A 17,358-nucleotide genomic window follows, 5' to 3' on the forward strand; every position below is an offset into this window, starting at 1 on the left:
AATATTTTTTATCCTCTGGCCAGCTAATAGACAATTTCATATTCTATAATTGTAATTGACAAGCTGTGGAAAATAGTCAGATTAATGAGTTTACTTTTGACCCTGCATTGTGATTATCTGTTTAGTGATACCGTTACCTCTGTTTGTTACAGACACTGGAGGATACATTCACCTTGATTTTCAGACATCCTACACTGGAGAGCTGGTTCCTGGCCTTGGAACTGCGCTGTATTCCTCAGCCTGGTTTGAACCCTGTCACTGTGAAGCTCCTGTCAGCTCACCTCAATTCTGGGGTGCTCCAGCTGCTGAAAACAGGTGCCCCCATCCTGCAGAGCATCGCAAGGGATCACAGACACGTGTTGTCCAAGTATTTTGAAACTATCACCAAAAGTGTCCTGGAAGAGCTGGAGACTGTGGGGAAGGACAGAAGCCAGGTCTCTCCCAGGAAGTCTCACCAGCTGCAAGCTCTGGAGGAGCTGCACATGTACATGACTTCAGCTCAGCTGAAGGAGATCACTTTAACCATGCTGCAACTTCCTGAGATGAGCTTGACTGCTCAGAAATCTGAGAACTCCCTTAAAAAAGAGAAACAGTTAAGCTTCTATGGACAAATTTTGGTGCAGCTCCTTACAGACAGCTACCAAAGGCATCCCCAGCAAGGAGAGCTCCGGCTATCCAGAGAACACATGAAAGCTTTGGGGATATTGATGTCAGCATCGGCCAGCAAAGATTTGGAGAAAGTTTTCCTTCAGGCTCTCCAAAGTGAGCCAGTCCTTGCTCTCACAGTTGGTGTCGAGGTGCAGGCTCACTGCCTTGCCCAGTGCTCACACACCTCCCTGGCCATCGTGGCCATGCTGATCCAGCACTCCAGGACTCACCTTCTGCAGTTTGAGCTCTGGTGTCTGGACAGTGCCACTGGGAAGTACCTCAGGAAACGCATGGAGAGCTTTCTTCCACTCGTTAATGTGTATTTGCAGTGCAGAGACCAGTATGGTTTCAGCCGACCTGCCACAGGTAAAGGCACTGCTGAGCCCTGCTTGTGATTCAGGAGGCCTGATTCCCTGTTCAGGGTCTGCTGGCCTTAAGGTCTTGGAATCTTCACACAATAGATAAGGGTGATAAAACTTAGATGTCTGACTTGTAATGACTGTCTTCAAAGTACCTCTGCAGCACTAAAGGTGAAGAGCTGTTCTGAAGCTTGGCTGTTAGACTGAAGCCAGCTGTCAGACTGATCTGCTCTTGCAATTACTGCTGCCCAGATTTCTCTTTGGAAGCTCTTTTTAATGCTTAGTGCATGTGAAAATCTGCCATTGTGCTTCTCTTAGTTTAGTCCAGGAGGTAAAATCTTTTTCTTGGGCACAGACAGGTAGAAGTGTCTGGAGTGTGCAATGCCACAGCCAGATGGTTTTTGCAGAATCTGAGCTTTCACTTTCACAGAGTCCAAAAATTTCTTCTGAAACAAACCTCCAGCTGTGGGCTGGCTCACAGTAATGCCTCCTAAGATGGCAGTCCAGAACTTTCCAAGCCCACAGCAGCGTTACATGTATGGACAAATGCATTAAATTCTCTACCAGCAAAACAATGAGTTAGGATTCAACTGGATAGAACAGGATCACTTTAATTTCATTTCTCTTATTGCCCAGACATGTAAATAGCAGAGGAGACAGGCTGACTGGGGCTGTAGCTCTACCTACAAGGTCAAGCAGTAAGATAAGACCTTGTCAGCACCCTGGGAAATAGAGGGTGGGTAAAGAAGCGAGCCTCTCTGTAGCACTTCTCTGTAATAGATGAGCAGCTGCTGTAGCACCATTTCCTAGAAACAGAGTCATTTGGGCCTGGACTAGAAAGTGATTTGGGATTAGTGTGGTGTTGTTTAACACCTACAGGTGGTGGAACCTATGCCCTCTGCTCTGCCAACAGTTGTCTCAGCTGTCACACCTGTCTTGAGGAAGGCCCTGTGGAAGGAGCTCTGCACTGGGATTCAGGACACTGGAGGGTCACACGAGGCTGCTGTGAAACTGCAAATTCTTTCCAAGTTGTTGCCACCTTCAGAAAGCAAAGGCCTGCACAACCTAATGGACCAGCTTCCTGCTGCTCTGGAGAGAGCAGGGAATGAAGAGAGGTGGGCAGTGTGTGTGCACCTCCCTCAGGGCTCAGTTTGTCCTGGGAAGTTGTGGGATAGGAATGGGAGCAGTAACAGCACCCGCTCCTGAGAGGATGTGTTGCTTTGCACTTTGTCAGCAAGACATCTTTAACATATACAAAAACAAGTGACAATAGCAATAAAGAAATCAATAACTATCTCTCTGCAGTTGGGCCTTGGCAGATGCCATATCCAGAGTGCTGGAAAACTCGGAGGAGCTGCATTCCTGGAGAAGATGTCTCTTGTCAGCCTGCATGAAGGGGTTAGTTTCCATGTACAGCAGCAATAAAGATGAAAGCAAGCAAGAAGTGGAGAGATCCATGCTGCTGAGGCTAGAGGAGTTATTGGTGAGACTTCTTACCTGCTTTGCCACAGTGGGACTATATGTATATGCATGATTGGGCAGCAGGAGATTTTGTAAATATAGATTTGGCTTGATTTCCTGTTTTATGGAATCTTTAATAGCTTTTGCAGAGTTAACTTAGTCCTGATAATGCTTTATATGAAGCAGTTTTATGTTCTTGATGATGACTTTCTGGTAAGAATTTCCTTTGAAGATAGGAGTTTGAGGTATTTAGGAGTAAGAAATCAAAGGTTACCAGTGGATTTTTTTATTTTTTTTTTAATTAAAAAAAGGTGATAAGAGATACTTCTGCCAAGACCCACCTGCCATGCCATCTGAAGTCTGGGGCAAAAATGTGGCTGATCATAAATAGAAATCCATACTTTGATTTTGAAGAACACTACTTGATCACTCCCTCTGTACTGTTCCCTTGGTTTGAGTACATTAAACACAGATCCCTGTGACATGTAACACTGAAGGTTTCTGAGCACTGGCTTTTGCTGAGACTCCCGTGTAGGACCTGGCTGTCTCTGCAGGCCCTGTGGCCACCTCACAGTGTCCATCCCATCCTGAGGATGTTTCCAGCCTGGCGAGGTTGGCACCTGCATTCCCAGGACTGTTGCTGTGTTCAGCTGTCAGTCTTCTCCAGACCAAGGTTTGTTGTAGTTCCCAGCTCCTGAGGGCACATCTCAGTTGTAAGCAACACATACACCCAGCCATCCCTTGTGCCACGTGCCAAGCTTGCTTAGCTAGCCCACAAGATACCTGGTACCCGGTCTCTTGCTTTGACTTGTCAAGTTGTGATTTCTTCCACACTTCAGGAGTTTGAGGAGTTTTGAGCCACTGAGTTTTTGGAACCTATGCCCAGTTTGCTTTTTAATTCCATGCAGCCCATATGTTCCCCTGCTCCCAGACCAACAAAACACTTGCAGTTGCCTTTGAACGAGAAGTTAGGGTTGTTGTATCCAAGAGCTTTTTTTCCCTCTTATCCTCTGATCATGCCACGTGAGTGTTTGGCTTGCATGTTCTTAGTGTGTCCCGTGAACAAAAATTGCTGTAGAAGCTCCATGTGCCAAATGTAAACCAGTTTTTTTACTTGCTGCACACAGTGTTTGGTTGAAGGAGTGGACCCAGATGACTGGTGCAGCCTTGTGAAGACAGGACTCAAGTAAGTGTTTCCATTTGAATTTGGTTTGCTTTTACTAAGTTCATTTTCTTTGCAAAGTTCTTATTTCTTAAACAAACAGCTTTTAATTTCAAGCAGGTTTCCTTGGGTTTGGTTGGGATCTGACTTCTCTGTGATCCCTCTCCCAAAGGTACCGTTACAGAGATGAAACATTTCTGAAGGTCCTGAATGTTGCCATCCAGTTACTGTACAAGAAAGAATCCTCACTTAGTGAGAGCTTAATCAAGCTCTCCAAACTTCACATGATGATCACACAGCACTCTCTATTTCTGTCAAACATCCTGAGATCAAGAGAAGATGATGGCATGAACATCCAGACAAGAGGTATATTTTAATCATCTTTTTCCCGTACTAGATACAGTTAATCTTGTCTTTCTTGCATTGTATTCTCTCCATCCAGTAACACACACCCACTCATATTTGCAGAGTTATTAACAGTGTTAACAGTTCCAGAATACTGGCATTTAAATTGTATCTGTGCTTAGATCCAAATGTTGCAATCATTGTATGCTGGTTTGAAACACTTCTGTTTTTAAAACAACTGGAAAGATGGGTTTGGGTTTTTATTTTGCTTTGGGGTTGTGTTTGTTTTTCTGGTATTTTTAACCCAGTTGAAGTCGTGGATTGATTAATTTGGTTTCTGTAAGGCAGTTAGTGTAAGATCACTGAAGCACATAGGTCCTGTGATGTTTAAACCTGTTTTAAAATAGGTTCATAAAGGAGGTTTAAAGTTGATTTTGCAAGTTTTATCAAAAATGACAATTTAAATTATGTGTATTTCATATTGCAATCTTTCATGAGGAAAACCCTTCCAAAGGAATATAAATTGGATGCTAGTTCATGTGTAGGGTTGGCTTTGTATCTTCTTCACTGGCAACTGAAATCCTGCCTGACCTTGAAACACATTTAATCTACATAGACCTCAGCTTTTCTCCGCTGTAGAGGGGTTTGAGATTCAATGATTGAAGGAACTGTGTAAGAAAAGGGGGGGAAATTCTCAGGCCAGCATGTTGCTAACAAGTTTTGTATTTATTGATGAGCAACATGTAAACAAGCTTTTGAGTTTTAAAACACCTGAAAAGAGAAAAAAAAGCTCTTGTGAAATCACCGATTTAGTGAAATTAAAAGTAAAAAATAGATTTTGCTGCTTATGTGTGTATGTGTCTTACCTTTCGAGTGTATTTCTGTAGGTCACCAGGATGAATTCTTTGAGACCAGCTGCAGTATTGCAGAAGCTTGGTGTCATGAGTGCATTTACTCAGGCTGGTACTTTAGGAGCTCTTTAGTTTTGACATGCCTTTTATATTCCTGCACATAACTAGGGTCAAAGCCCAGGCCTTTTCAGATACTAGGAGTAGAGAAATCTGGAGTTGAGTCTTGAGTGTGCTGTAGACAACCTGTTGGCTTTTGAGGAATCCAAGCACTTCTATTTTCTGCTTCTCGGTTAGTTACAGAGCAAAGGTGGATAGTTTTTGTACCCCACAGGACAGAGTTCCTGTGGCTCACAAACCACCTGCAGTGCTGAGCCCTGCTGGAACACACAGTGCTGAAGCATTTTGGTATTTACTGCAGCTGGGATGCAGACTTAGAAGTTTTTCCTGTGAATTCTCAAGTCCCTGGGGAGGTTGCTGACATGTCTGCCTTTCTCTGTGCAACTCCTGAGCGCATTCCAGATGCCCTCTTGGGGGAGGAAGGAGTGGAGCTATGGCAATATAGGCTACAGCACTCATTTTTAACCAGAGAGCAGGTGTGTAAGCATGGAAAGCTTCTGCAGAGTAGTGTGTTCCACACTGGAGACCTCACCTGGCTGAGTGACTTGTGCATTCAGCTTGGGAATACTGTTTTAAGGTGTTCCCTTGAAATGTTTCATAATCACCCTTTAGTGCATTGGGGAAGTGGGCTGTGGTGTCTCTGGAGATAGGTGCTGATGTAAAATGTCCAGTGCTGTGTGTATCCACTTGGAGTGGGTCTTGGGGTGTTAATTTGTGCCCTGTGTGACAGAGCTGCAGGGCTCAAACTGTGTTTGTTCCAGAGGCGCTGGTGGACATTCTACTGACAGCTGTGCAGCTCAGCCCCTCTCTCTGTGGGAGCAGTCACCTCCCAGTGCTGCTGGGAGCCTATGGGGCCACGCTGAGCACCGTGGGTGAGTGTCAGCCTGGCAAAGGCACTTCCTTCTGCATCTCGTTCTTGTCTCCACAGGTCACTAACTGTGCGTTCAATCTTGGGTTTTAGATCAGAAGATACTGCTGTTGCTTCAGTTGTATGAGAAGAATAATCAAAGTCTTATAAACTCCAGGTAAGCTGAACACCTTACTTTGTTGAGCAAACTACACAACAGTCACAACAACTGGTATTTTTCCAGGGTCTTATTTTGAAATGAAGGAGACAATGAACAAGGTCAAACCTAAAGGTGAATGTTGCTTTTGTAAACATTTTTACTACGTATTGCCTATTCTGAATGTAATTCTCTTACACTGCCCAGACCTCTGCGTCTCTGTGTGTTACATGGGGTGAACTCCATTTTGGGAGTCACTCACTCTCTATCATTTGGACTCACTATAGGGGTCTCTTCACAGATGGGAGGCTGAAACATAAGCCAGTAGTGGGCTTTTCCCTTTCCTGTGCCCAAGCAGTACACAGGAAAGTCTGTTGCCAACAGTTGTGGGTCAGTCTGCCTTCCTCCCAAGCTTTTTTCTGTCCTGGAGGTAGGAGCAGAAATACCACCAGCAGTGCAAGAGCACTGGCTCAGGCAGCTGAGTCAGGTCTGGACCCCTGTCATGCAGCTGCTGTCATTTTTACCTGCACTTACAGGTTAAATCCATAGGTGCCTCTAAATGAGTACATTCTGACTTGGATGGACGGGGGAGAGCAGATTGAATGAGATACCTTTGGACTAAATCCCTCAGACTAAATTTGAAAAGCTTCGCAATGGATGGAAAAGGTGTTGCCAGGGAAATGAGTTCTAGTTTCAAGTCCCACAGGGTAATAACTGCAAGTGAAGACAAAACTTCAGTACTGATTTATCTTCTCTGTAATTGCTTTTGGCTCTGTTGCCTAATGCTTTTACCTTTAACAATGTTTAAGGATCTTGCTGTGGGGTCCAGCTGCTGTGGAGCATCACAAGACTTGCAAGAGTCTGGGGAAGTCCCTGTGGCAGCAGCCAAGCATGGAGGAGATTCTGTGTCTGCTGGATCGAGAGAAGATGATGAAAACGATTCTGTCATTCCCTCAGCATCGCCGGCTGCTGCCATCAGAGGTGCTTTTGGTTTAGCCTGTCCATGGTTACCCTTCTTTGGATATGCAGAAAGAGCCTTGAGCCATTCATTTCTTGCATCCATGTAATACACTGCAATTTGTTTCCATCAGGAGAGTAATTTCAATTCATAGGAAGCCTGGAATTAGTTCTTTAGGAACCCTTCCCAAATTAATTGCAAGATACGGGCCACATCTTGTCAGCAGGGGTGATTGTGCATTGCAGAGGTTGTCACGTATGTGAGACCAGGATTGGACAGCCCAAGGATCCACTGGCAATGGGCTTTCCAGTCTTTCTTACACTTTGCTGACCTGCTTCTGTAGCTGTTGGTCAGGGGAGATAGTTGTTGATATACTCTCATAGTGAAAGCCGGCTTTAAACACAAGCATGTCTCGCCCTGTGTTGTGTCGTATTTTACATGTGTAGTATCAAATGGTTTATAGTGGGGTGAGGTGGTTGTGGAAATTGAAACCAAGCTTGAAATTGGTGTTGTTTCATACAAATACTGGTTTGGATTTGGTTTCAGGGGATACAAGAGTCACTATATAAAGATGAAGCGGTCAAGAGCCTTGATGACTTCTATGATCCTTGTTTTCTACTTCAGCTCTTCAGTGAACTGACCAGACCAGGTAAAATGAGTGTTTCTCTTTGGTATTTAGTGTCAGGTTGCTCTGCTGCAGGAGCTGCACCTGGAGCTCTGTTATCCCTGATCCAAGGGCTAATACTGCAAGGAATTTGTACCTAACTTTTACGCTGAATAAAAGTGTTACTCAACTGGTTGGAGATCTGGCCTGTTACAGGCTGTGGTTATAGAACAGGAGAACATTTTTCAGCCAACTCATTTTCCACCAGAGAGCTGGACATGAGGCCAGTGTGTTTCACAAATGGGCTGGTGCTCTGAACTATCAGCAGGTTTCTTGTCTGACATGACTCGTCTTTGCACGTGCACATCCCTGCTGTGCTTCATGGACGCACTGTCCATAGAGAGAGCCCTCAGAGGTCAAAGGAAGACAAGAAGCCTAAGGACTTCCCTAAGTAGCTCTCTCCCTACATTGGTTATGGTTAAGCACATGGTTAAGCACGGTTAAGCTGTAGTTACAGCTAGATTTGGCTTTCCACAGCAATGTTAGAAGCAATTGGCAGGCTGTTAGTGTCTGTCAGTGAAATCACACTCACAGTCCTTTGTTTACACAGATCCCTGCAAGTTCGGTACCTGTTTGAATGTGCTTAGCCTGCCCTTAGCTATGGTTTGAATTGCTCTGTGTAATCCTGGTGGCAGGAAATGAGCTGTCCTTAAGTCCTCTGAGGAGAAAAGGTACCAGAACTACTTGGCATTTTGCAGTTGGAGGGATCTTAGACAATCCAGTTAATGCTGGGCCTTTAAGGTTCACAGGGATGAAAAGCATGGACGGTTGGTGTCTTTGGAACCTAGTGTTGATAGCTGGAAAAAGGACACTGCCAGCACCACCCACCCCGTGGAGGGAGGGATTTGGTGTCTGGCAGCCCCAGCAGCACTGCAGCCAGTCAGTGGCTGCTGATGTGGGAAGCACCAAGGCTGAGGGAATGGCTGTACATCATGTTCTTGTGGAGCTGTAGAGATGGTGGCTGTCCTAAATCTGAACCTGGAGAGGAGGAAATAGCCCTCTTTGCTTCTCCACACAGAGTGAGGGTCTGTGTCCTAAGAGGGCCATTTTTAAAGGGCCTAAGTGATTTATGCATCTTGGTCCCATGGTGCTTGTAAACCATGTCAGCTGCTCTTGGAATTCTCAGTTCTTTATTTATTTGCTCTTTGTCCTGACTGCACAGTGCCATCAAAACACATAAACATGGATTTGCACAGTGTTTAATGCTTGCTGAGGAAAAGGTCCGGGGTTGGGCAGATAGCAAGTTCTATCTATCTTTAGCTCTGACACGCATCTTGTGAATCAGCTTTTCCATCATGATTCTCAAGGTCCTTTAAACAAGCTGTATGTCAGACATAGAATTAAATTGGGATGCTTTTCTAATAAGAGCTTGTTGTTTTATGTTAGTTATTGAACACACTCTCCAGGTTTCAGCAGGATGGAAAATATTACCACTGCATGTTTTCAGTGAAGAAAGGTTTTCCAAATAAATCTTCCTGTGGACTGCTGAAGTGAGAACCTTGGATTTCATTCTGTGGCACTTCTCCACAGTGTGAATGGTTAGTGCACATCAGCAGTTCCCCAGAGCTGCAGCCTGAAGGACAGCAGAGTGGTGGCTCTGGGACAGAAATAACCTGTGATTTTTTAAACATAACTATACACGCACACACGCACACACAGAGTTTTGTGTGGGCAGTCATAGGGGAGGAAATTAGTGGACCAAATGTAGGTAGTTGGCAGTAAGATTGCAGCCCCTTCTTAAATAGGAATATTTGTTTCTAGAAACCTCCTCTTGACCTTCAGTGTGAATGACAAGAAAATAGATTAATATTACCGCTAAACTCACAGTACATTTGTAGCTGGTAAAATACCACTGAGGTATCATTGTGCTCCATTCCTGGAGATGGTGGAAGGTTGGCACCACGTCACTTCTAACCATCATTGGGTAGAAATGGCAGCAACCCTTCAAAACACACAGAACACAAGACCTTCAAGGAGAAACTCCAAATCCTGATGGCAAAATGCTGTGGAAGATAAATGCTACATTGAAGGGTGTGTTTCCTGTTTTCTGTTAGGCTGATTTCTGGTCGTTGCTGGATTTTGTTTTACCCAGAAGGGCTCAGGGGTACAGCTGAGTACTTGGCTCAGAGCAGGCCTTACCAGCAGAGTCACTTGTGGCTACACAGGGACAAGTGCTGTGGTTTATGGGCTATTTATGTTGTTATTCTCGTGCCCTTTCTGTTACGAAAGTTCTTTAGTGCTGGTCTTTCAGGCACCCAAAAATGTTTTGGAGAGATGAATTTTCCCTCTTGTTGTTCTTTGTATTCAAACTTTCCTGAAAGAGTGAGGTACAAGATGTCTTTACAGAATTTACCCCTAACTTTGCATGACCTAGTGGGCAGGATCATCCTTGTCTCACATAAATGAGAACAGCCCTGTGAATTTCAGCTCAGGTAAAGAATTCCTGTTCAGAGTGACTTGCTGAAGCCCTTTGTCAGCTGGAGGAGCCTTCATGCACTGAGGTCATTGTTTATGGGGGTAGAGCCAGAAATGGGTGCTCATGACCAGAAATGTTAAGGACTATAGTGCTGTTACACACACTGGGACACAGCAGGTGCTTTCTGTTTCTTTTCCCCTCACAGAGTGTGTGGTGGCATGTCACAAGTTTGTGGAAGTCAATGCCCTGGGTCTCTCAGTGGCTGCCCTGAGCAGCTATGACTCCAACATGAGAGCGGCTGCATATTTTGTCTTGGCTTCCTTCCGCTCCCATCTGGAAGGGGCTCGCTTTCGAGAGAAGAGCCAGGTAAGACTCAGCTCCATTGCCAGTTTGGCAGGTGAGATCTTGTAGGTCATAGGCATGTGTAGGAGAGGTAGTGCCTTGCTCATCCACCTACATGCATGTTGTGAGAGAGCTAAAAGAAGCTTTTTATCCTACCTCCCGTTGTTTCTCCCTTACTGCTTTGTGTTTCCTCCTGTTTCAATCAGTGGACAGAGAAAGTGGGAAATGTGTTTTAGAAATTCTTGGGAATTTTGTTAGTAGGGATGGAAATCCTCGTGGAATTGATATTTGACCTGTATGGTCTATGAAATGTCCCAGAAGCTGATTTATGTAGTCATGCTCCTGTTGTGGTCATTTGGGCTGTGGTTCAGGCTCCTCTCCCTGGGCTCTTGCAGTTGTTGTATCTCTTGGATGCTGTGCAGAATGGAATCGGGCACCCAAACCTCAGGTTCACCTTCTCCCTGAGCCTCTACATCGCTCGTGTGGCACAGCAGATCCTGAAGCCAGGTACAGGAACTTCCTGTGTATGTCACTGCTGGGTTGAAAAACAGGGCCTTGGGGAATGTTAATCTCCACCTGCTTTGTGCTCATGCACTCTTGGCTGAGCTTTTCATTCTGGGGAAGAGAAGGGGTGGGATGGCCAGCAGTATAATGAACCTCAGAGCGAAGGCCTTCTGCAGTTCTTGCAGTTCAGGTTCCCAGCTTGGAACACTGCACAGTTCAGCTTCCATTTATTCTTGTCCGTGGTTGTGGATTGGGAATGTTGTCCTCCTCCACAATGCCAGCTTTTTCTGTTCACAGAGGAGCACATGTACATAAAGGTAAACAGATTCCTTCTGTCACACCAGTATTTGGACCTGAGGAAAGTACCAGGATTTTTCCAGCTTTTCTACAGCTTTGATTTGGAGGTAAGAGTCCCATTTTAGGTGTCCACTACTTCTTCAGAGATTTATAGAAAAAAGCCATAAAAATACAATGAAATCTCATTCTCCTGGAGGTGGTTAATTAGAGGCATGTTTCTTTTGTTTCATGCTGGAATTAAAAATGTTATTTTCCGTGGGATTTTTGTTGTTTTCTTAATACTTAATGTGTTTCTTAATAACACACAATGAGTTGTGCTGTGTTTGCTTTTTGAGCACAATAAACAGAATATTCAGCCCCAACTTGCTTACATTCATCTTTGAGCTTAGATTAGTAATGTTGAGTTCAACTGAAGTATTTTAGGAACAGCAACTTATAAAGTTCCATTTTCACTGCATGTTTGGGCTGCAAACTGACTGTTCCTGGTGGATGTTAGTGATTAAATTTGATAGGAGTGGAAATTGAGAAGTCCAGAACAAGCTATGGTAAGCCCTGAGCTGGCACTCACAAGGAACCAGGCTTTTGTGCTCTTAGGAGCAGGTAATATTTGGAACTGTCTAAATGTCTGATGGTGGTATTTTTCTTTGTGGCTTCCAGTACAAAACAGAGCGTGTGTGGATCCTCAGATTTCTTGGGCAAGGGCTACGTGACAGATATTGCTATGAGCTTTATGACTACCAGAGGATTTTCCAGATCATTCTTTCCTTTTTCAACAGTCCTTTGTGTGATGAGGGCTCCCAGGTAAGAATTTCAAAAGAAAGCACAAAAAAAACCCCCAAACCACAGATGTTTGCACAGCTTTGAGATCTCAAGTACAAAGCAGAAAGGAGCAGCTGACTCTGCCTTTGCCCTCTTGAAAATCTGTTGTTGATTTTGTGTATGTATGGAGAGGGAAAATACTTGTTGATGTTGTGTATGTGTGGAGAGGGAAATAATTGCTTCTGTCTAAACCAGTCACATCCTAATCCCCTGAAACTGGACCAGGTTCCTGACATCATGGAGCCTCATGTGGGTACTGTGGTTTTGCTCCTACAGTCAGGGTCTTTTCTTTTTTGGGGGTCTCTATTCCCCAAGCAGCACATTTGTTACCTGTCTGGTGCTTCAGCAGGAGGGAAACTCACGTGCCAGGAGCTCTCAGGTTTGGGAGCATCCACTGTGAGTATTTCAGGTATCAAAACCTTGGACAGAAAGATAAAATTGTCCTGCTACCTGAAGACTTCTTATAAGAGTAGCACCTATGGTATGAAGCTTTGAACAGAGAATGTCTTTCCTTTCCTGGAGTTGTTGAGAACAGATGGTGTGCATTTTACCTTGAAGTTGATCAGATACCAGTCAAGTTGCTAATTCTGTGTTAGATAATTAGATCCTGACTGTAAAAGAACAAGTTCTATTTTCTGTTTCAGAGTCGTATTCTGGAGATATTGCAAAGTGCTGCCCGTGTCACCAGAGCTGCCTATGAGCTGATACAGGATCACAGCCTCCTCACATGGGTCCTGCACAGCTTAGAGAAAAGGTAACCAGAGAAGTATAGGAGAAATGGGAACAATTTTACTGTCCATAGTAGAATAATTGTGTGGCTGAGTATGAAAGCAAGGGTGACAGACAGGGGGGCACCAAGAGCTGTACTGGCAGAACTTGCTGAACTCTGAGGGGTCCCTCGTGGTTGTGAAAACAGAATCAACCTTTCAGGTTGTGGTAGGAAGGATTTAGAAAACATTTCCTTGAAAAACTGAGAAAGTAAAATGGCACCTTGGTGTCTTTACCTTTTAAATTTCAAGCCCCCTCAGTTCACATCCTGTCACAGGACCTGCTGCACAAGAAGTGGCACAGTAATGGATCTGAGCTGTCTGGAACAGACTGCCTCCTCCCCTTGCCTCTCCCTCACATGTTAAGCACATACACAGAAAATCTCTTCTGCATAGAGTGCCCTGACAGGTTCAGGCAAGTGCACCAGAAGTGCCCTAAAATAATGGTCCCCTGTGGATGGGCTGCTGGTGAGAATCTGCCTTCCAAATGTGGAGTTCTTCTTTTTGTTTGTTTGTTTGGTTTGAGTTTGTTTTGTTTGTTTATTTTGTTTTGTTTATCAGGTTTCTGGAAAGCAAGGTGATAAATAGAATTATTTCTTTACTCCATACTCTGTGGCTAACAAATTTAGGAGACAAGAGAGAAAACAAGAATCAGTCCCAGGAGAACAGGAAACTTCTTCCTATTCAGTTTGTAAATGAATTTCTGTATGTTTTGGTCACGTTAATCAAACATATTAGGTAAGTCCTTTGTTTTATTTTTTGCTATAGTGGGTTTGCATTTCATCCTCTGTCCAGTTTGAACTTTATTAAGGCCAGGAGGATTTCTTTATCTCTGGCAGATAAATGCCTTTTTTCACCTTCAGTTCGTGTGTTGTGTAGTGAATTTGGATGAGATTTCTTTGACAGGAGTATTTAGGTGTTTGAATACATAAAGTAAAATTTGATGTACTGTTGCTGTCAAGTCCTTAATTCCTGGCCGTTCTGACAGTAAGGATTAAAACCTGCTCTTATTAATTAGTGTGCAGGAAAATACATGGCACTTGTGTTTTCTTTTGACAGGACTAATGTTGATCTGGCCAAGCTGACTGAGTTCTTCAGCACCCTCAGCTCCGTGCTGGAATACCGTGCTGTTGTTGTTGAGGCTTTTAGGGAGATGGGGCGTTTCACAGTCAACGACAGCATCCTCTCCAGCAGGGAGCTGCTGCTGCTGCTGCACAAGTGGAGCCTTGTCAGCAAAGACCTGCAGCTGCAGGAGGATCTGCAGGCCCTGGCTCAGAAGTACCAAATCAAAGAATTGCTCAGTAAGTGCTAAAATACTTCAAGGAAAGCATCTTTTGTGGCAGCTGTTACAGACCAACAGTACAAGTGAGGCAAACTTTTCTGGAGACAGTACTAATGCCTTCTGTCAGACTGGTACAGCGTCAAGGAGGAGGAAAGGAAATGGAAAGGTGTTTTTCAGATCTTCCTTTCCTAATCCTAAAGTGATTTCTAACCTTTCTAACATTAACAGTTTGGAAGCTTTGGAGAAACACAGTTTAAAAAGGGAAAGAGCTTTAAAATGAAACTTAGTTGCAAAGCTCATATCAGGCTTTGAAAAATGGTATTCTTTAATGAAACCTTAAAAGAAAAAGTGCTGGAGGCTTGTGCTCAAAGGTTTGAATCATTCTGAGTGTGGATGGGGGTCTGAAGCAATGTGTAAGTAAAAAAAATAAATAAAGCAAGTGAAAATTAAATAGTTGATTTTTCCTATCATCAGTTTTGAAGAAAGGAAAAGTAAGATCAGTACTTGGGGAACTTTTCTAATGTTTTTCTCACCCTTTCAAACTCCTCAGAAAGACATGAGGAGAGTTTTTGGAACTTACTGTCTTGTGTGGGTTGTGTGCTCCAGGCTCCAGGAGCTTCTCTCATCTCCAGGCTGGGTGACCCAGTTTGGAATAGGGTTCCAGCCTGGAGTGCCTGGGAGCTCCAGGAGCCCCTTGGAACAGGGCAGGCTCTGGGAGGCTGCCAAAGGAGGCTGGTGCTTGCAATGGTAACAACTGAATCAAGGCAGGAGAGCACCTTACTTGCATGGTTTTGTAACAGGAGAATCCTTTGGGGTATCTGACCTTGGTCTTGGTGGTGGTTTTCTTACAGAAAATATTAGGGACAAGAACAAACCTCAAACCTCATCTCATGTGTATCATCACACTCGGAAAAAGAACGAGGTGGAAGATGACAATGCTGCAGATGTGGAAGTGTCTGAGCTGGAGAAATGCAGAGAACATCTGAATTCCATACTTGCCCATTGGGACCCTGTTTTCCCAGCACCACCCTCCACACAAGGAGGGGAGACCCTCAGACCCGGTGAACCTGAGGCTGAGGCGGTGGCTGTCACCTGTGCATCCACTCATGTTGTCACAAAGTGGCTGCTGAGGTCCCTGGCTGGGCAGAGCCGCCTCAGGGAGCAGGATGTGTCACCAGTGTTGAGGTGGCTGCGGAACCGCGTCCTACCGCACCCTGCAGCCACGCAGAAGATGCTCAGGGATGAGACAGCAAGGAACAACCTCTTCAAGCTTTACAGCAGGCTCTGCCAGGCTAGCAGCACCTCAGCTGGGCTCTCCAGGGAGCTCGGGGTGCTCAGCTCCATCATGCTCCAGCTTATGGAGGAACAGGGCCTGTCCAGCACCTTCCACAAGCTTGTGAAATCCCTGTGCCTGTCAGCAACGACGGAAGAGGATGCGGACAAGACAGGTGGCTTGTCTCGTTCTTGTCACTCATGTTACAAGGCAGTGGTGGGAGGAACTAGGAAATTCCAGGACTTTCTGAATCCATTTAACTAGTTTTTCCATATCCACCCAGGCTCATGGCTTCCCAAAACAGAAGCCGTGTCTTTGGTGGGATGTGGGCAGGGGTGGGCAGCACAGATCATGGTCACACTGAGGTTTTCTGACACTACAACACTCACACTCCCTCTAAGAAACTTCCCTTTCAAGGGCTAAAATGGAACAAAAGGTATAAAAAAATTCAATTCCAAGAGGAAGAATAGTCTGCAAAAAACAAATCCACATGGGCCTGGCTGCTGACCCCTATTGCTGGTCAAGGATAGCATCTGGCAGATCAGATTTCCAACTGATTTCCAGATTTAACAGGAAACTGGTTTGTTCCTTCTTGTGAGTAGGATCATTAGCTTTGTATGGGCAAAGGCACTCCAGATTTTCCATCTAGGAAAAGAGCTGGGGAACTATTTTAAAACATAGTCCTGGAGGTAAACAGCTTGGCTTGGTATTGCTGTGTGGAAATAGAAGAATATCTGTTCTGATTTTTCTCTCATCTTTCTTCCACAGCTGTTTCTGTATTCCTGACTTCCGTTTACATTGGGGACATGTGGCTTGGAGCACAGGAGCCGGATATGTTACTTACCCATGTCAGATTGGTCTGCACTAATGCAGGTTATGAATTACAGGATGACTTGGGAACTCGGAAACAAGGAGAGGAAACTATTATGTCTCTTTGCAAAAAAATTTGGCTACATCAGGGCATTAATTTGGGGAACTAACACTTTAACATTCTGCACTCTGCCATCATCACTGTGAGCCATGAAAGCCTCCTGAGCTGTTCTCATACAGACTTAACTTGTTTGGTCATAAGAACCAGTATTTTATTACTGTGTGCAAGCTCAGGGGGAAGATTTTATTCAGCATCTCTCAGTGGGACATTAAAGCTCCAATTCCCTTTTCTTGAACAATCTGAAACACAGTATTATTTCTATTGTTTTCATTACAGGCATTTTTAACTTTTTGAAGAACCAGAAAGTCTGTATGTGCATGTGTGTGTCATTAATACCCATCCTCACGCCAATATAGGATGGGAAAAAAAGGATGCAGAGCTTCCTCCAGTGGGGTGTAAGTGCAAATAACAAGAGGTTTGGTCATGATGATTTACTGTTTCTTGAAGAGCCTGGTTGCATTCATCATACCACAACCAGTATGAATAGGAGCCTGAACTTGGAAATCATGATGGTCTTCTTGGGTTTAGTTTAAAAAGCTTTAGTGGCTTTTAAAAACATTTATATCAGACCTGGTTTATTTTTATTACCCTTATTTTTCTAATGAAAAAAAATAAAAGTACCCTGATCCATCACTGCTGCCACGGTGTGCGACAAAGGCCCATCTTCCCTCCACTTGGAACAGGTGAGAGATGGGAATAAACCCCAAAAGATTTTCTGCTCATTGATTATAGGTGAGTTTTCTTGGGAATTCCCTGTGAAATCTGATACATTGTTCTCAAATGTGGCCAAGAGGGTAGGTGAACATGCAGTGCCAGAAGGAGTGCTTTTGACATGTAAATCAGAATTTTTTCAGTGGACTCACAACTGCATGCTGTGCCCAGGTCCCTTGTCCAAATACTGTACAGGGAAAAACCAGAACTGTACATTCCTTGTGATATGTATTGAATTTTTGGGGGATTAAATAAAAATGAGATTAAAATGAGGGAATTGCTACTACATGTAAATATTCTTGGCCTAAAGGAGTCATCGGCTCTGTACCAAGACTGGAGTTAAAAATTCTATTTCTTTAAAAACCCGCAAGCCCTTTAGCGGCTCCATTTTCTGTCATGCAGAATTCCTAGGGGTTGACATCAGGGAATCTGTGAGGCGAATCTGGC

At 44.3% G+C, this 17,358-nt stretch overlaps 1 protein-coding gene across 1 annotated transcript in view; it reads left to right on the forward strand.

Moving 5' to 3' along the window:
• Positions 1-17,184, forward strand: part of URB1 (URB1 ribosome biogenesis homolog) — a 41,524-nt gene extending 24,340 nt beyond the window's left edge. The window contains exons 22-39 of the mRNA XM_015646872.3: positions 153-1,014; positions 1,921-2,122; positions 2,313-2,490; positions 3,596-3,654; positions 3,803-3,996; positions 5,705-5,815; positions 5,905-5,968; positions 6,757-6,928; positions 7,452-7,554; positions 10,191-10,351; positions 10,723-10,834; positions 11,129-11,235; positions 11,786-11,929; positions 12,592-12,701; positions 13,276-13,452; positions 13,774-14,015; positions 14,848-15,444; positions 16,038-17,184. Coding sequence (XP_015502358.2) covers positions 153-1,014; positions 1,921-2,122; positions 2,313-2,490; positions 3,596-3,654; positions 3,803-3,996; positions 5,705-5,815; positions 5,905-5,968; positions 6,757-6,928; positions 7,452-7,554; positions 10,191-10,351; positions 10,723-10,834; positions 11,129-11,235; positions 11,786-11,929; positions 12,592-12,701; positions 13,276-13,452; positions 13,774-14,015; positions 14,848-15,444; positions 16,038-16,249 — 3,807 coding nt within the window. The 3' untranslated portion in view covers positions 16,250-17,184. The remainder of the gene's footprint in view (positions 1-152; positions 1,015-1,920; positions 2,123-2,312; positions 2,491-3,595; positions 3,655-3,802; positions 3,997-5,704; positions 5,816-5,904; positions 5,969-6,756; positions 6,929-7,451; positions 7,555-10,190; positions 10,352-10,722; positions 10,835-11,128; positions 11,236-11,785; positions 11,930-12,591; positions 12,702-13,275; positions 13,453-13,773; positions 14,016-14,847; positions 15,445-16,037) is intronic.
• The last annotated feature ends 174 nt before the right edge of the window (positions 17,185-17,358 follow it).

The sequence above is a fragment of the Parus major genome, chromosome 1, assembly GCF_001522545.3.
Source record: "Parus major isolate Abel chromosome 1, Parus_major1.1, whole genome shotgun sequence".
Taxonomy (NCBI): Eukaryota; Metazoa; Chordata; class Aves; order Passeriformes; family Paridae; genus Parus; species Parus major.